General features: G+C 44.7%; 1 protein-coding gene across 1 annotated transcript; it reads right to left on the bottom strand.

Annotated features, from left to right (window-relative positions):
* Positions 1–560: 560 nt before the first annotated feature.
* LOC138674724 (uncharacterized) lies at positions 561–12,574 on the bottom strand. The gene is made up of 16 exons (XM_069762542.1): positions 12,383–12,574; positions 11,906–12,024; positions 10,355–10,458; positions 10,105–10,282; positions 9,915–10,035; positions 9,516–9,607; positions 9,281–9,414; positions 9,041–9,157; positions 3,368–3,822; positions 2,842–2,957; positions 2,387–2,490; positions 2,132–2,309; positions 1,941–2,061; positions 1,484–1,575; positions 1,255–1,388; positions 561–802 (listed from the first exon to the last, which is right to left on the bottom strand). The coding sequence occupies exons 1-16, from the start codon at positions 12,533–12,535 to the stop codon at positions 561–563; spliced, it is 2,460 nt and encodes an 819-aa protein (XP_069618643.1). The 5' UTR covers positions 12,536–12,574.
* Between the last annotated feature and the right edge of the window lie 6,720 nt (positions 12,575–19,294).

The raw sequence follows: 19,294 nt of genomic DNA, 5'->3' as shown, positions 1-19,294 counted from the left end.
TCGCACACATTGTCTTTCTAGTATTTAGAATGTAAAAAGGGAAAAAAAAAAATAAAAAAACCCACACGTTTGAGGTGGTTTTTCATCCCATTGCTTGGAAGATATTTTTTTTTTTGCAGAGATTTTCTCCAGTTGTCTTCAGCATGACTTTATAAATACCTTAAAGTTTCTGAACAAGTGTGACATTTGAGATATGGCAACTAGTCAGGCTCTGTGCAAGCCAAAACTGCAGACTGATATGGGTGCTAGTAAATTGACTTTTTTTTTTTGCATTTGTACCAGCCAGACTTCTGTGTTTAGAAAGAGCCCCACACTAAACCATCAACCTCATTGTCTTTGACTTGAGTCCTGCCTATGCCTGCATTCTTCCATTACAGAAGCAGTAGTCTACCACCAAGACTAGCCTGCACTAAATGTGCCAGTTATCATACAATAATGACTTGAGTTCTCACGATTGTCCAACCACCAAGTCAAGCAACGCCATGTAGAGACACTCTTCTACCCAACTAATATAAGAAGACCCAAGAACCCACATTCTACAAAAACCATTTTTTTTATTTCTACACAGATTCTTTGTGGGAAAATCTTTTCAGAAGACATTTCCCAGCCACAGTAAGAGTAATAGCAACAACTACTGAAGTGACAGATCCAATGGCCACCAGCACCCACAGCTGTAGAGGTTCACGTTCTGCTGTCATCCTGGAAGCTTGGAGGGTTCCTGCTCCGGTTACCTGGTTGGACTTGGATCCAGTCACTAGTATGGGACCCAGGGTGGCCGTGCCATGTTTCTCAACACGAGAACCTGGAGGTAGAATCAATAGAAATTCTAGAATATGAACTAGTAACATTTGCAGAGGTTCATTGAACAGTATACTGTTCTCACAGAACATAATGTAATAGCCAAGTGGTGGGAACAGTGTACACTTGTGTGGCTCAGAACATTTCTGAAGTACATAAACCATCTTATATGTATCTGTTTTACAGCAGACCATACAAACATTCAATATGCCAAGCTCGCAAGACTAGGACAGCCGGCCACTATCGAGTAGCTGTCCAAGTTTAGCCTGAAGCTTCCCAGAATTTTCCCTCATTTTTGGAAAGGTTTACAGGCATCCCATGCAAGGCACCATCCAACATGCAAGTGAATAAAGTTGTGTAACTGGACAATTATGAAGCCTTTATGCAAACTGATAGTCCCAGGGTATATAATGTAGTGCAGTGCGAGTAAAGGCAACTGAAACCTGGTTGACTCACCAACATCCCTCTTCCCAAATCCCCTTTGCCTTCCGGAGGATGATCCCCATTGTGTTCTCTGGCCAGCAGCAGTAGCACAGTTCCTGGTGGTGCAGCACTGGCAGATCCCACTAGATCCTTCCACAGATGACCAACTGGAAGAGATTGAGGTCGAAGTCACACTATTCAATGAACAAACTTTTAAGGAGATGCAGTTTAAGATGTTAAACGAAATTATGGTGGGCCTTACCTGCTAGATGCCTTGTTGTAGGAACATGCCTTGTTCATGGGATCAGGGGTTTGGTTGATGTCAGCGGCTCTCAGGGTACAGGTAATGTAGATCTATAAGATAATTGAAGTTTATATAGCTTCCACACTAAACGATTTGTCATAGGTTGCTCATAGGCTGCAATTGATCTCAGCAGAGCCAACAGTTGCCTTGTGTAGCACAAGATGTCTTGTCACCTGACAATTTTTTTTTTTGCTAGTTCATCAGCAACCTATATAGACTGCAAGGTTGATAGTCTCTTGCTGTACAAAGGGATCCCTAGTCTAGGCTGAAGATTTACTAAAGTCATTAGTGGCACAACCTTCATCAAGTCTTGACTGTAAACCATTAATCCGAGTAAAAAAAAAGAAAAAAAAAAGTTTGGAAGACAAATTGGTGCAGGCTCAGTCCACCTTCGTATAATGTCCAGAGTCCTTACCAAAGAAACGTCACTGTCTGTGAATCTGAAAGCATCGACCATGAAACAGAGTTTATCAGCTTGAGGTCTTGGAGAAACAAAGACTGAAGAGGAATCTTCTTCCATGCTGTCCATCATGCACCTACATAAGAGACTAGTTGTAGATATTGGACTCCTTGCTGTCTTGTTCAATATTGGTGGTAGTAACTTACCCATTGTTGGAGATTATGTCATAACTGGGTCTAGAGTCGACATCAGGAGTAATGGTGGCCACACATCGGTCAACAAACAAGATCATGGGAACGTGGTTCTGGATATCCAGAGAGGCTTCTATGTACAACATCTCACCAAGAGTGTAGACCATTACTGAAGTTGGAGCACTGAAGTCCGCTGAAGAGAAAATGCTGGATCATTAGCATAAAGCCAACAGACTCTGCTCCATTACCCTAGTGCCAGAAGCTCCTTACCAGTCATGAGCTGCAAGGAGAAAGCCAGCCTCTCCTCTGAGGTCACTGTGGTGCTGAACGGAGTCCATGTCGGCCTGATGGCATTACTGCTCACATTGCCATGTCTAGAAAAGACAAAAAAGAGTTTTGTAATGAGATGCAGAATATAGTTAAACCAGACATCTTCTGGTCAACCATGCCAAGTGAAGGTCATTCAAGTAGGTACAAACCTTTAAGTTTCAAGAATTGCCCAAATTATCTCTTATGTTCTATCCAAAGTCAACTAAGCTCATACTAATTATAAGATCCATGTTCAGTTTTACACCACAGGGATATATAAAAGGCATTACTCCATGATTGGGTGTACCAAAAAAAAAAAAATATATATATATTTTTTTTTTAGTGAAGCACAGATTGTCTCCTCCAAACCATCTACTCAATCTGTGCATCGCTAAACTACACTACTGGACACTCACCTGGGGTAGTAACAAAGGATGGGAACCAGAGCAGGGTTGGACCTGGTGATGGGCACATTGCTGGAAGTAGGAGAGTAGTGCAGGAGGCTCGTGTAGATCAGCCAGTCTGGAGTCATCTTAAAATAAAAAAACCCATTCATAGAATAGAAATGAAAGGGAAGCTGTCAGCAGTATGATCTAGGGACACAGACCCAAATCCCACCCATGCATAGTTTTTCTCCCCTGCTGCTCTGAGAAAATGCAAAAACCTGATGACTGATTCCCTTTAAGTGTTGAGTTACACCACAGTGGCAACGAGACCCATAACAAGCCTTGATTAAAGCAAGAGTTAATATGAGCAACTGGCAATATTGGGAAACCCAGATCCTTGGGTTTACCAAGGGTCCAGCAAGTAGCATTGTATACCAGCGAGAGAAGAGCTTGATGCATGGGTCATACCTATGTACCATGACATGTAGACCACCAGCTGGTTGACTATGGAGGAGTATTATAAATCAAGTTTTACATAGTGTCACCAGGCACTTACCTCTAAAGCACTACCACATTCTTGAAGACCATTTTCAAAGATCACATTGGAATCCGTAGTTTGTGCTCCAGGTTTACAGGACCCCAGGGTCAGGTCTGAGGGATTTACCAGTTTACCATTGCCATAGAAGTCTCTGTTCACCATCACCACCATCCTGTCCTCACGACACTGCACACTGATGGGGGAATACAGAGACAGCTCTCGGAGATTGTCTCTTCCAGTATACCTGCTGTCCCAACTGGGTATAGACTGAGCAGGAGACCAAGGGTTTCTTCTAGAAGAGCCCACTCCAGGTACAGACTGCCCTAGTCCTCTAGAAGATCCTTGACCAGGCCGATAGTTCTTCCACCAAGCATCTGATTGGCGCTGTTGCCTGACCAAGGAGCTACCAAAGCCTACTCCATAGATGAGAACCACTAGTAGACAACTCCATCTGGCCCATAGCTCCATCTTGACTGCAGCACAAGACACACAAGGAGGAGGTGGAGGGAGCAGAGCTTTATACCCTTCTCATCACATCACCATTGTTCCACCTGATGCCTCATTACACTCAGCTGACCACCATCTACTCCATACCTGATGAGGACATGGGATTGAGGTGGAGCTCACTCATCTCATAGGGTGTGTTCCTCTTTCAGGTATTTTGATGCAGCTAGTGAAGCCAATGCCAGTAGATACAATAAAACAGCGGACACCTATGGAGGAATGACTTTACCTGTTGTTCAGTCAACACTTGGCTTCGGATTTAAGAACTGCATCTGAAAACCTGAGTGTGTGAAAACAACTTTTGGGCTTAACTCATACGTTGTGGTTATGTTATAGTTTTTGTCAATGGTCCAAAACATTTACGTGAGACTTTTTTTTTTTACCTCATTGTCAATTATTGTGCGTTATTTGTTGATGAAACAGAAACAAACACATCTGGAAACATTGGAGACTCTGTTGCGGTTAGTTGCATGGCTTTGTTAGGCTAGGTTCACATTGCGTTAGGGCAATCCGTTAAGCGGATTGCGCTAACGCAATGTTTCTTTTGGGGCTGCGTTCGCCGTCCCCGCTAGCGCAGATCCCCGAGCAAGCAGCGTCCGAGGTCCGTCACAAAAGAACGGCACATCGCTAGCGCGTGCCGAAAATGGCATGCGCTAGCGATGCGCTACAGGCGGAAATCACATTGCTGTCAATGGGTGCACTAACGGACCCGTTGCACGGCGTTAATTGCGACATTTTTGCTGTGCAATGCAGTCCGTTAGCGTTAACCCATTAACGCAATGTGAACCTAGCCTTAGGCAATCCCTGCATGTGTTGTGGCTGTTGAACAGCTGCGGGGACACAAACATATTTTTCGAGTTAGGCTACTTTCACACTAGCATCGTACGACGCACGTCGCAATGCGTCGTTTTGCAGAAAAAAACGCATCCTGCAAAGTTGTTTGCAAGATGCGTTTTTTCTCCATAGGCTTGTATTAGCGACGCATTGCGACGCATTGCCAAACGTCGCAACCGTCGTGCGACAGTTGCGTCGTGTTGTTGCGGACCGTCGGCACCAAAATACGTTGCTTGTAATGTTTTTTGGTGCGTTGTGTCCGCCATTTCTGACCGCGCATGCGTGGCCAGAACTCCGCCCCCTCCTCCTCGCAACTCACAATGGGGCAGATGCGTTGTCACAGGATGCGTTGGTACGTCGGCCCGACGCACTGCGACGGGCCGACGCTAGTGTGAAAGTAGCCTAAGCCGAAGTCACTCGGTTAGCGCCATATCTGAGCACGTTCGCTCGTCACTACTGCCATGTCTATTCTTTCAGCGATTTTCGACCCTTCCAAATGATTGACGCATCAAAAACGCACATATTTTACATAATGTTTTTTTTTTATCAAACTTTTTTTTGGCTGCAGAAAAATCTGCTGTAAAACGTTGTATGTGCAGAGCCATAAAAGAAAAATTGATACAGGAAAGAATCTTATTTTCATATAACTAAATTGGAAATGAATGAGTGTGAGCATTGTGACGCAATCGCTGTGCAGCTTCTATTCTAAGGCTATGTGCACACGATGCGGATTTCAGTTTCCCATGCGTTTACAGTTCAATGTAAACCTATGGGAAACAAAAAAACGCTGTGCACATGCTGCGGAAAAAAACGTGCGGAAACGCAGCAGTTTACATTCCGCAGCATGTCACTTCTTTCTGCGGATTCCGCAGCGGTTTTACAACTGCCCCTGTGGAAAACCACAGTGAAAACCGCGGTAAATCCGCAGCGGTTTTCAACTGCGGATTTATCAAAAATCTGCAGCAGAAAAATCCGCAGGGTACCATTTTATGTGTGCACATAGCCTTAGGGTTTGTACACACAGATTTTTGGAGTGGGTGCTGTCCAAAAAAATTTAAAAAAAAAATGTGCTCAAAACACACCGCTAATTACTATTGAAAAATCTCTTTGCTGTTCAGATCTTCAGTCTTTTGAGATTTTTTTTTTTTTTTTCACATCTTGAAAGCCGTCTGGCAGGAGAAGAGAATGTGGATATCATTTCCTTGAAGCGGCTCCTGGTGGGAAGTGCTCCAAACTAAGCAGCGTCCAATCAGACGGCTGCAAAAGCAATAATTCGGTAAATTCTACAAAGCATTCAGTGCCACGTTCGGCTCATCTTTGCCCCGCGTCACGGCTGCACCCTCTCATTTTCAGGGTGTAAAGCATCGGACACTCGTTACATAAAGCTTTTATTATTAGCACTATGCTGGAGGAAGTATTGGGACAGGTTACATTTTTATTGCACTCTCCCCAAGTTGGCCGCCAGGTTTTTTTGACTGATTAAGTGGCTGATTGGCTCAGGAAGGTTAGTATATGGCAGCCACCGCTTGTGCCAGTGTTCGGGTTCATGGCGGGTATCGGATTATTTGATTGAAGCCCTTAATATTTACACAGAATACAATTCACCAAAAGTTGCAAATTGTGATAAATTTGGATTTTTCTTGCTCCAGTTTACGGCGCTGATTGCCATCCGTTACGTAATATAGCTGGAACAACAAAGACTTACATATGGCATTAGGAGCCATATTTATTTTATTCCCCTTATATATTTGTCTCTTTTTGCTTCTTAAATCTGGAAGTTCATTGATTTGGTGCAAACCATTAAGAAATGGTTTTACCAGTTTTACTGCTTCGTGTCAAATGTAACTTGTATAGCAAATGCTTTAGCTCTCCCATTAATATGTTCCCATAAAGAATTGTTTTCAGTAATATTTTAAGCTACTAAATTTTGGAAGAATTAGTAAGTTAGAGTATGTGAAGAATTGTGATGTGTGTTAAAGTTGTTTGACAGCAGGGATAGTGAAAGTTAATGTTTGGGACTACCCAGAGTGGGAGGGGCTGAGTTGAAGGCAGAGCGACTGGTCTTTCTGCACTCCGGGTCTCAAGTTCTTTGTGAGCAGTACCAAGTTCTGGGGTGTTCCTAAAGTGATAAGGCTGGAAGGAAGCGAGACTGAGAAGAGATACATCATAGACGGGCTCGGGGAGGGGGGGGGGGGGGGGCGTTGATTGTTTTTGCAATATTTTGTTGAATGCCATTGAAGTAAATGGGAATAGAAATGAGCAAATGTTTGAAAACGATTGTCAAATTGGGCACGAATAGGGTACCAATGCGGCAAAATTTGGATTCAGTGACTTTCCAGACATTCGCTCATCTCTACTAGAGTCTAAAGGGGGTGGGTTAACTCATTGTTAAAAAAAAAAAAAAATCAAGATATGTACTCTCCCACTATAGCAGAGGTCCCCAACCTGTAGCTCGGGAGCCACATGTAGCTTGTGGTCCCATGAATTGTGGCTCATGGCTGTCTGCCAGCTTGGTGCATTACCTCCAGGTCTAGCAAACCGGTATGAAGGGCACATCTCAAAATGGTGAATGTTGTGAGCAGCTCTGCACAGAAGAGCAGATTTGGATGCTCATAAATTTAGAGATAATTTAACCATGGTAAGCTGGAGACAGGATGATACTACCGATCAGAAGAGACACTTGAAGCTGGGTGTGACTGTTGGGAGAATACTGAATGAGTGCATCGTAGGAACCCCTGGATCTTGGTACACTGCTCCCAGTTGGTTTCTGTGGGAAAGGTTTTGTTATCACTATACCCGTAATGGGGGCTTTGGTTGCCATTACTGGGAGCTTGAGGTGGCTATCAAGGTCAGTAAGGTTTGGGACTATTGCTCTACAGTAAGTGTGGCACCCCAGGGTCCTGGTCATTGCAGTGGTGTTGCTTTCCTCCCGGGGAGAGTGCTGCTATGTTTGGAGGCAAGGAAGGATAACTGCATCCAGGTGCCACAAATCTGCAACACTTCGCAATCCAGGCCACCAGTGGGAGCTTCGGATCCTATTTACTAGGTGACTGCCTAAATATATACACACACACACACACACACACACACACACACACAGGTAGTCTGTAGGAAAAGTCAGTCCTTGAGGGAAGCTGTTCCTGGCAGGAGCGAATTCCTGTCAGGACAGAGGAGAGGGTTCACGGAGCTGTGCATGCCCACAGAGCTGCAGCTCCCAGAAAGACATTTTGAAGGCCAAATTGTTTGCAGCGAGTGTGCAGGAGGGGAAGCACAGGAGAGGTTATCAGAAAGGGAACAGCGTGACTCCTGAGGTGCAGATACCGATAGCCGGAAGACTAAGGTTGAAAGGACCTCTATGACTTACATCAGAGACTGGCAGGACAGCTGAACTCTACGTTACCTGTCTGACCTAACACCCAGGAGGCACGGTGACAACCTTAGAGGCTGGGGTGTGCTAGAGTCCCTATAAACTGCCTCAAGTCACCAGTCATACAGGTATGTCCTAACCAATCCAGGGGACAGAGAACATCTGTGAGGATCTTATGAGAAGCTAAGTAGTAAGGGACTACACCCTGCCATGGCGCTAGAAGAAAAGCTTTTAATTCTCCACCTGGACTCTTGACTTGCCTCCAAACTGGTCAGACCCTGCCTGCCCTGTGATCTGGTGCCCTGGACTGTGGATGCTGAAGTCTTCAGTAAAGGTAAAGCGACTGCAACCTGTGTCCTCGTTCTTCTCTGTGCCTCTCACCATCTATACACTGGGAAGCCCTGGGGATATACTTCACCTGTGGTAAGTTATACCATCTAGCATCACCCCAGCAGACCCCTTAAAGCAGCATTGGTCACCCTGACCGAATACCACAGGTGGCGTCACAAGCATAAACTTTATCCCTATAAAGACCTTTCCCATGGATGTTCCAAGGCCATGGACCGGGTCAGCCACTGACATTCCCCTGTGAACTGCAGGACTGGGTACCCCACTGCCCTGATGGGACGCTCCATATTTAATCCCTCCTAAGTTATCATCGATTAAAGATTTGATTGTGGTCTCACCTTACACATGTCCTGGCCAACCCTAGTCAGTTACATGTGGCCTGCAAGGGTGTAGCACTCTTATCTTCATCTAACATGCTGGGGCACAGAGCAGTACCTCACCCATGTAGTTATACAATTACAATGTGAAGGGGTGGTGAAGAAAAAAATAAAAAATTTGAAGTCAAGGATTAATCGATTTGTGTTTATTGCTGCACAGATTCTTTGTGAGAAGATCTTCTCACAAGACATTTTCCAGCCACAGTAAGAGCAACAGCAACAACTACTGAAGTGACAGATCCGATGGCCACCAGCATCCACGTTCTGCTGTCATCCTGGAAGCTTGGAGGGTTCCTGCTCCGGTAACCTGGTTGGACTTGGATCCAGTCACTAGTATGGGACCCAGGGTGGCCGTGCCATGTTTCTCTACATGAGAACCTGAATGAAGAAGCAAAGTTACAGATTATGAAGTTCAAGCTAGTAAGATTTGCAGAGGTCCTGTCTACAAACTGCAACTAGAGAATGGTGGGTCTAAAGAACTTAAACATCTGGTAAACTCACCAACATCCCTCTTCCCAAATCCCCTTTGCCTTCCGGAGGATGAGCCCCATTGTGTTCTCTGGCTGGCAGCAGTAGCACAGTTCCTGGTGGTGCAGCACTGGCAAATCCCACTAGATCCTTCCACAGGTGACCAACTAGAAGAGATTGAGAATCACCCAAGTGTCAACCATTGTATGATCAGCCACCATCTAATAGGGAGATAGTCCTAAACAATAGGCTGACCTTACAGTCTTACCTGCTAGATGCCTTGTTGTAGGAGCAGGCCTTATTCATGGGATCAGGGGTCTGGTTGATGTCGGCAGCTCTCAGGGTACATGTGATGTAGATCTAGAAAGACATCAGAAGTAATACATCAGTTGTATGACCCCTTTCCCACTACCAGAATACAGCTTTCAAATTAGGTTTTTATTAAACTTGGGGTCTTGTGAAAAAACCTTAATCTACAAACCCAGGCTTGTGTTCACACATTCGGGTTTTTAGATTGAGAGGTCTCATCAAATCTAGACCCGTGTCTGCAGAGGGAATCAAAATAATCTTTATTTTTATATAGCAACCGATTATGGGAACTTTTTGTAGCTTTTATTGGTAAATGGAAGGTTGATTTCAACCCAGCTTACTGCAAGAAAGTCCTCACCGTAGAAGCAGCACTGTCAGTGAACCTGAAGGCATCAACCATGAAGCGGATTTTGTTGGCTTGAGGTCTTGGTGAAACAAAGACAGAGGAAGAATCTTCTTCCATACTGTCCATCATACACCTGCAGAACAAATCAGTCTTCAGTGTTTGTTTTTTGATACCTTGTACAATATTGAGGTTTATAACTCACCCATTGTTGGAGATTATGTCATAACTGGGTCTAGAGTTCATATCTGGGGTAATGGTGGCCACACAACGGTCAACAAACAGGATCATGGGGACATGGTTCTGAATCTCCAGAGAGGCTTCTATGAACAACATCTCGCCCAACTGGAAGACTAGTATTGAACTGGGAGCACTAAAATCCGCTGGAGAGAAGATACTGAATTAGCATAGACGGAGACTTGGCACCATTACCCCAGTGCTGGAAATATGCTTACAAGTCATGAGCTGCAAGGAGAATGCCAGCCTTTCCTCTGAGGTCACCGTGGTACTAAATGGAGTCCATGTTGGCTTGATTGCATTACTGCTCACGTTACCATGCCTAGAAGAAAAGCAAGTCTTTAAAAATTACCTAGAAAAGCAACACCTGAAGTAGCTAATGGCCACTTGTAACTAAAGGTACCGTCACACATAACGATATCGTTGCTTTTTGTGACGTAGCAATGATATCGTTAAGGAAATCGTTGTGTGACAGCGACCAACGATCAGGCCCCTGCTGGGAGATCATTGAGGAAAGTCCAGAACTCTATTTTGTCGCTGGACTTCCCGCTGACATCGTTGGATTGGCGTGTGTGACACCGATCCAGCGATGTCTTCACTGGTAACCAGGGTAAACATCGGGTTACTAAGCACAGGGCCGCGCTTAGTAACCTGATGTTTACCCTGGTTACCAGCGTAAACATTAAAAAAAAAAAAAAACAAACACTACATACTTACCTTCAGCTGTCTGTCCCTGGCGCTCTGCACTCCTCCTGCATTTTGTGTCAGCGCCGGCCAGCCGGAAAGCACAGCAGTGACGTCACCGCTGTGCTTTCCGGCTGACCGGTGCTGACAGTGCAGAGGAAAGCAGAGCGCCGGAGGACAGACAGCTGAAGGCAAGTATGTAGTGGTTGTTTTTTTTTAACGTTTATGCTGGTAACCAGGGTTAACATCGGGTTACTAAGCGTGGCCCTGCGCTTAGTAACCGATGTTTACCCTGGTTACCGGGGACCTCGGGATAGTTGTCGGTATCGCTGCAGCGTCGCTTAGTGTGACGGTACCTTAAGGAGTCTAGTATGGAGATTAAGACAGATCTTCGATAACGAGATAGCATCTACAAGTAGTAAGCAGTTTACATGCACAAATTGCAGTACAACCACAATGCCTTGATGTTTGAAAGAGTGAGGAGTTTCTGGGGAGAGCAATCACACGTAAGGCACATATGACCATCTACTGCTATTCAAAGCCTGGTGGTGGATGGAGAGAAACTGCCAATGCCACCAGAGTCCTCATAAAATGGAGAAGCTTTGGGGACAATGGCAGGGGGAAGAAAAAAAAAAAAAAAAAAAAAAAAGTTCAGTTAACCAAGCATGGTGCTGGAATGGTATAGGCAAGGTGTTAGCAAGGGATGGGCCAAGGCCTTAGTCATCAGATGTGTCTACAGAAACTGATCCCACCATGAAGAGACCAACCGTAAATTTGCAGTGATAATGACTTGCGGCTCATGAGTCGTGCCAAGTGCCAGGAAGTGTGGGGTGCTCCTGTGATCCCGGAAGCCTTTACACCCAATAAAGTGACAGAACCATAGTAGATTTTATGTAGTTTTAACCAATGACCAGAAAATGCAGCCAAAACACAGTTACGTGCAGTGGCCAATAGTCACACAAGTTAACCAGTAAGCCCACTGACCACTACAGGTGGGTATGTTTTGGTTCCATGCTTTCAGTTCACCACCTGGTTCCAGCCTTAATGACAAACTACCTTCTGGCCCATGTTACAAACAAGCTTACCTTGGGTAAAAGCAATGGACAGGAACCACAGCAGCATTTGTCCTGATAATTGGGATATTGCTGGAAGTAGCGGGAGCGTAGCGCAGGTTGGAGGTGTAGATCAGCCAGTCTGGGGTCATCTATTAAAAAAAAAAAAAAAAAAGTAAGTAAAGTTCAGTAGGTTTTTTGTTTACTATAGGAACAAAACAAAAAAGTAGCATGCTGGAATCAGGTGTCTTTTGCATTCTTCCATCTCGCTGGAAAGACTAATTATAGCAGATCCTTGACAGGATTGAAGGCCTCACTGGACCAGTCACATGTAAGCCATAAGGTTTCTACATATACCATGTTTGTCCCTGCGTTAAACAAGGTAAACTATTGTTACACAAGTCAACTCTACAAACAGGTTATCATAGCCCAACAGGCCTGAAAACAAGACGTTTGTCATGTTCCAACACAATGATAACCCAAAGCTATGAAGACTTTTGGAGCACTCACCTCTAAACTGTTCCCACATTCTTGAAGACCATTGTCAAACACCACAGTACTATCAGTAGTCTGCTGTCCTGGCCTGCAGGAGCCCAGGGTCAGGTCTGAGGGCTTCACCAGCTTACCATTCCCATAGAAGTCTCTGTTCACCATCACCACCATCCTGTCCTCACCACACTGCACACTGATGGGGGAGGATTGCGCAAGGTCCCGGAGATTGTCTCTTCCATTATACCTGCCATCCCATCTAGGTACAGATTGAGCACCTCTCAGAGCCCCCAAACCAGACACAGAATTAGACCAAGGATTTCCTCTAGAAGAGCCAACTCTTGAGGAAGGTAGTCCAAGTCCTCTAGAAGATCCAATTCCAGACATAGGCTGTCCAAGTCCTCTAGAAGATCCAATTCCAGACACAGGCTGTCCAAGTCCTCTAGAAGATCCCCGTCCAGGTTGATAATTCCTCCACCAAACATCTGACTGGCGCCGATGTCTGACCTGAGAACTGCTGAAGCCTGGTCCACAGAGAAGACCCACTAACAGCCAACTCCACCTAACCCACAAATCCATCCTGACTGCAGCACAAGACACACAATGAGAGTGTGAAGGGAGCTTAGCTTTATACCCTCCTCATCATAGGACCATCGCTCCACCTGACGCCTCATTACACTCAGCTGAACTCTTCCACCATCAGTAGACCAACAAGGTCAGAAGTGACTGACAGGTTGAGATAGAAATAGTTAAAATCCAACATTCTCAAACTTTTTTATCTCAATTTTTCGGAATTTTTCATAGCCAAGTTGCAAATCCAATATAGTCGCACGACAGCAAGTGGCAGAAATATTTTTGGTTGCACTACTTGTCAGAGAATTTCTGTCACGCGACACTCATTGCTGGGTAGCCCCAGCCTCTGGGGATGTTCACAAGTCCATGCTTTTCGCAAGCAGTTTACTATCCGTTTTTAATATTCTAATGGGTAGAAAAACTTTGCAATTATTTTTTGTTGTTTTTCTGCATACGAAAAAATTTGTAAAAGCTGACTCCACACACCAATGGAAATCCAGGCGCTGTTTTCACGTAGATGGAAAAAAAATCAGACGTTTGAATGAAACTTGCATCAGACTTGTTCTCCACAAGAGAAGATCTTTGTGTAGGTCATCGTGGGCAGAATATGTATGTGGAAGGTAAGTACACGAGACGGCTTTACGGGTTTCCAAGAGGACGGCACTTAAGGACACTGGCATTTTACATATTTTTTCAGTCTTTTTGGTCCTTTCTTCCATGACCTCTGGCACTTTTTTGGGGGGATCGTTTCTCCATCATTTTTGGGTCATCGTTTTTACTGGCTTTTCCTGGTTGCTTTTTTTCCCATTCACCAAGGAAGGAACCATAACGGATTCCGATGAAAAAAATGCTATGAAAATGCTCAAAAATAAGTCCTGGCATCGTTTGATCTTTCCCAATGACTTGTAAAGCGTCTTTGGAGCAGAAAATGCCTGAACGGAGCGGTCACTTCTTTTAATCTTGGTGTGTTTTGAAACATGAAGCAATTAAAATGCTCAAAAGCCTGAACATGTGAACAGCGCACCCAGGGATGCAAATGTTCATTTTTTTTTTGAGCATTTTCAGAGAACATTTTCAGGGTATGTGCACACGTCAGGATTTTTTCCTGGCAAAATCCTGAGAATTCTGCCAGAAATCCGCGTGCTTTTTTCGCGCGGATTTCTTGCGGAATTTGCACATTTTTTGGCGTGTTTTTTGCGTGGATTTTTTGCGTTTTTTTTTTTTTTTTCCCGGAATGTCCTTTTTGATAGGAAATCCGCAGAAAATCAGGAAAAGATAGAGCATGTCCGGATTTTTTGCGGTGTGCGTTTTTTTTGCGGAAAAAAACGCTAACATCTGCACAAAAAATGCGGAATGCATTCTAAATGATAGGATGCATAATGTTAGCGTTTTTTTTACCGGATTTATAGCATTTTTATGGCGAAATTCCGCAAAAAAAAAAACGCTAAAAATCCTGACGTGTGCACATACCCTTAAGCGGGATTTGGGGCGTCATGTGCACATACCCAAACAGACATCTGAATTAGGTCTTGTTCACAGTAAGGGTTTTTTTTTTTAGCATTTTTTTTTTTTGCAGATCCTTTTCAAAAGCCTTTTCAAAAGTGAATACAAAAACTTTTTTTTTCTATGGGAAATTCACTTTGTTGCGAATATAAGGCTTTTTTTAGTGTTTTTTTTTCAGGTTTGGAAAAATACCTGGTGAAAATAAAGGTGCATTCACACTGAAACTCTCCAATAAAACCTTATGATTTTTTAAATCCTTGTGTTTTTGGGAGAGTTTCTGCTCTGAAAACTCAGCAAAATAAGGGTGTGTTCACACTGGGCATTTTTACTGTGTTTTTTTCTGCAGCAAAACCTGATTTCTTGGCAGGAAAGAAGCTGCGGCAAAAACGCATGTTTTGGTGTGTTTTTGTTTGCGTCTTTGTTGCTGTATTTTCATGCGTTTTAGGGGCTAACTTGTGTCTATTTGTGCATGCTAATAAAGTTGAGTATGCCCAGAGAAAAAAAACTACTTCCTGTAGAACAGTACCTACCTCTAGATCCTTTGAATAGCCGGTAATTCACGTGCCGCTTACAGTAAAATCACACTGACCGGTTAGAATGGAATAGGAAAATTGCAAACAGATCTGAAAAATTATGACCTTCCATATTTATCTTGGACTGGATGGTGGCCCGATTCTAACGCAACGGGTATTCTAGAATATGCATGTCCATGTAGTATATTGCCCAGCCACGTAGTATATTGCTCAGCCACGTAGTATATTGCCCAGCCACGTAGTATATTGCCCAGCCACGTAGTATATTGCCCAGTCACGTAGTATATTGCCCAGTCACGTAGTATATTGCCCAGTTACGTAGTATACAGCACAGAGCCACGTAGTATATTGCCCAGCCACGTAGTATATTGCCCAGTCACGTAGTATATTGCCCAGTCACATAGTATATTGCCCAGCCACGTAGTATATTGCTCAGCCACGTAGTATATTGCCCAGCCACGTAGTATATTGCTCAGCCATGTAGTATATTGCCCAGTTACGTAGTATACAGCACAGAGCCACGTAGTATATTGCCCAGCCACGTAGTATATTGCCCAGTCACGTAGTATATTGCCCAGTCACATAGTATATTGCCCAGCCACGTAGTATATTGCTCAGCCACGTAGTATATTGCCCAGCCACGTAGTATATTGCCCAGCCACGTAGTATATTGCCCAGTCACATAGTATATTGCCCAGCCACGTAGTATATTGCTCAGCCACGTAGTATATTGCCCAGCCACGTAGTATATTGCCCAGCCACGTAGTATATTGCCCAGCCACGTAGTATATTGCCCAGTTATGTAGTATACAGCACAGAGCCACGTAGTATATTGCCCAGCCACGTAGTATATTGCCCAGTCACGTAGTATATTGCCCAGTCACATAGTATATTGCCCAGCCACGTAGTATATTGCTCAGCCACGTAGTATATTGCCCAGCCACGTAGTATATTGCCCAACCACGTAGTATATTGCCCAGCCACGTAGTATATTGCCCAGTCACATAGTATATTGCCCAGCCACGTAGTAAATTGCTCAGCCACGTAGTATATTGCCCAGCCACGTAGTATATTGCCCAGCCACGTAGTATATTGCCCAGCCACGTAGTATATTGCCCAGTTATGTAGTATACAGCACAGAGCCACGTAGTATATTGCCCAGCCACGTAGTATATTGCCCAGTCACGTAGTATATTGCCCAGTCACATAGTATATTGCCCAGCCACGTAGTATATTGCTCAGCCACATAGTATATTGCCCAGCCACGTAGTATATTGCCCAGCCACGTAGTATATTGCCCAGCCACGTAGTATATTGCCCAGCCACGTAGTATATTGCCCAGTTACGTAGTATACAGCACAGAGCCACGTAGTATATTGCCCAGCCACGTAGTATATTGCCCAGTCACGTAGTATATTGCCCAGTCACATAGTATATTGCCCAGCCACGTAGTATATTGCTCAGCCACGTAGTATATTGCCCAGCCACGTAGTATATTGCCCAGCCACGTAGTATATTGCCCAGCCACGTAGTATATTGCCCAGCCACGTAGTATATTGCCCAGTCACATAGTATATTGCCCAGCCACGTAGTATATTGCTCAGCCACGTAGTATATTGCCCAGCCACGTAGTATATTGCAAAGCCACGTAGTATATTGCCCAGCCACGTAGTATATTGCCCAGTCACGTAGTATATTGCCCAGTTACGTAGTATACAGCACAGAGCCACGTAGTATATTGCCCAGCCACGTAGTATATTGCCCAGCCATGTAGTATATTGCCCAGTCACGTAGTATATTGCCCAGCCACGTAGTATATTGCTCAGCCACGTAGTATATTGCCCAGCCACGTAGTATATTGCCCAGCCACGTAGTATATTGCCCAGCCACGTAGTATATTGCCCAGCCACGTAGTATATTGCCCAGTCATGTAGTATATTGCCCAGTTACGTAGTATACAGCACAGAGCCACGTAGTATATTGCCCAGCCACGTAGTATATTGCCCAGTCACGTAGTATATTGCCCAGTCACGTAGTATATTGCCCAGTCACGTAGTATATTGCCCAGCCACGTAGTATATTGCCCAGCCATGTAGTATATTGCCCAGTCACGTAGTATATTGCCCAGTTACATAGTATACAGCACAGAGCCACGTAGTATATTGCCCAGCCACGTAGTATATTGTCCAGCTACGTAGTATATTGCCCAGCCACGTAGTATATTGCCCAGCCACGTAGCATATTGCCCAGTCACGTAGTATATTGCCCAGTCACGTAGTATATTGCCTTGTCACGTAGTATATTGCCCAGCCACATAGTATATTGCCCAGTCACGTAGTATATTGCCCAGTCACGTAGTATATTGCCCAGCCACATAGTATATTGCCCAGTCACGTAGTATATTGCCCAGTCACGTAGTATATTGCCCAGCCACATAGTATATTGCCCAGTCACGTAGTATATTGCCCAGTCACGTAGTATATTGCCCAGCCACGCAGTATATTGCCCAGCCACGTAGTATATTGCCCAGTCACGTAGTATATTGCCCAGTCACGTAGTATATTGCCCAGCCACGTAGTATATTGCCCAGTTACATAGTATATTGCCCAGTGACGTAGTATACAGCACAGAGCCACGTAGCATATTGCCCAGTTACGTAGTATATTGCCCAACCAGGTTTGTCACAGTTTAAAAAATTAAAAATAAATATATACTCACCTCTCCGAGGGCCCCTTGTAGTCCACGGCAGCTTCCGATCCCAGGGTTGGTATGAGCGCAGGACCTGTGATGACGTCGCAGTCACATGACCGTGACGTCATGGCAGGTCCTTCTTGCGCAGGCGCGCAGAGCCTGTGATGACGTCGCGGTCACATGACCGTGACATCATGGCAGGTCCTTCTTGAGCACTCGCGCAGGGCCTGTGATGAGGTCGCGGTCACATGACCGTGATGTCATGGCAGGTCCTTCTCCCATGCCATCTTTGCCACCGGAACCTGCAACGGAAGATGGCGGCCGGCGCGAGCAACTATGGAGGGTGAGTATAGAATGTTTGTTTTGTTTTTTTCATTATTTTTAACATTACATTTTTTACTATTGATGCTGCATAGGCAGCGTCAATAGTAAAAAGTTGGGGACACACAGGGTTAATAGCGGCGGTAACGGAGTGCGTTACCCGCGGCATAACGCGGTCCGTTACCGCCGGCATTAACCCTGTGTTAGCGGTGACCGGAGGGGAGTATGCGGGTGACAGGCACTGACTGCGGGGAGTAAGGAGCGGCCATTTTCTTCCGGACTGTGCCCGTCGCTGATTGGTCGAGGCAGCCATGACAGGCAGCTGGCGAGACCAATCAGCGAATGAATAACCGTGACAGACAGACAGACAGAAGGACAGACGGAAGTGACCCTTAGACAATTATATAGTAGATAGGAAGAATTAACGTTATATAACCCTATATTTTTCCCCAAATTTTCTACATTATGAATATGGTCCCCATTCCTCTCCCTAAGGCCAGCGTCACACGCAGCGTAAAACAATACGGTCCGTATATTACGGCCGTAATACGCTGAAAAGTCCCGAAAATAGTGGTCCGTAGCTCCTCCGTAGGCAGGGTGTGTCAGCGTTTTTTGCGCATGGCATCCTCCGTATGTAATCCGTATGGCATCCGTACTGCGTGGTTTTCTCGCAGGCTTGCAAAACCAACATACCGCTATAGAAGTGATCCATGTGTCCCAAAAATAAAAAAATATATATATATACTGTCTATATATATATATATATATATATATGTCAGTAGACACATATATGTATATATATTAATATTTTTTCCAGCGCTATACAGCTTGAAAGCCGGTAATTCAATTACCGGCTTTTTCTTTCTCCTTCCTAAAACCCGACATGATATGAGACATGGTTTACATACAGTAAACCATGTCTTCTCTCCATTTTTTTGCAGATTCCACACTACTAATGTCAGTAGTGTGTATCTGCAAAATTTGGCCGTTCTAGCTCTTAAAATAAAGGGTTAAATGGCGGAAAAAATTGGCGTGGGCTCCCGCGCAATTTTCTCCGCCAGAGTAGTAAAGCCAGTGACTGAGGGCAGATATTAATAGCCTGGAGAGGGTCCACGGTTATTGGCCACCCCCTGGCTAAAAATATCTGCCCCCAGCCACCCCAGAAAAGGCACATCTGGAAGATGCGCCTATTCTGGCACTTGGCCACTCTCTTCCCATTCCCGTGTAGCGGTGGGATATGGGGTAATGAAGGGTTAATGCCACCTTGCTATTGTAAGGTGACATTAAGCCAGATTAATAATGGAGAGGCGTC

Source organism: Ranitomeya imitator, chromosome 4 (genome assembly GCF_032444005.1).
Source record: "Ranitomeya imitator isolate aRanImi1 chromosome 4, aRanImi1.pri, whole genome shotgun sequence".
NCBI classification, from domain to species: Eukaryota; Metazoa; Chordata; class Amphibia; order Anura; family Dendrobatidae; genus Ranitomeya; species Ranitomeya imitator.
The sequence above is the reverse complement of the archived record's forward strand: the minus strand, read 5'-3'. Positions and strand labels throughout refer to the sequence as shown.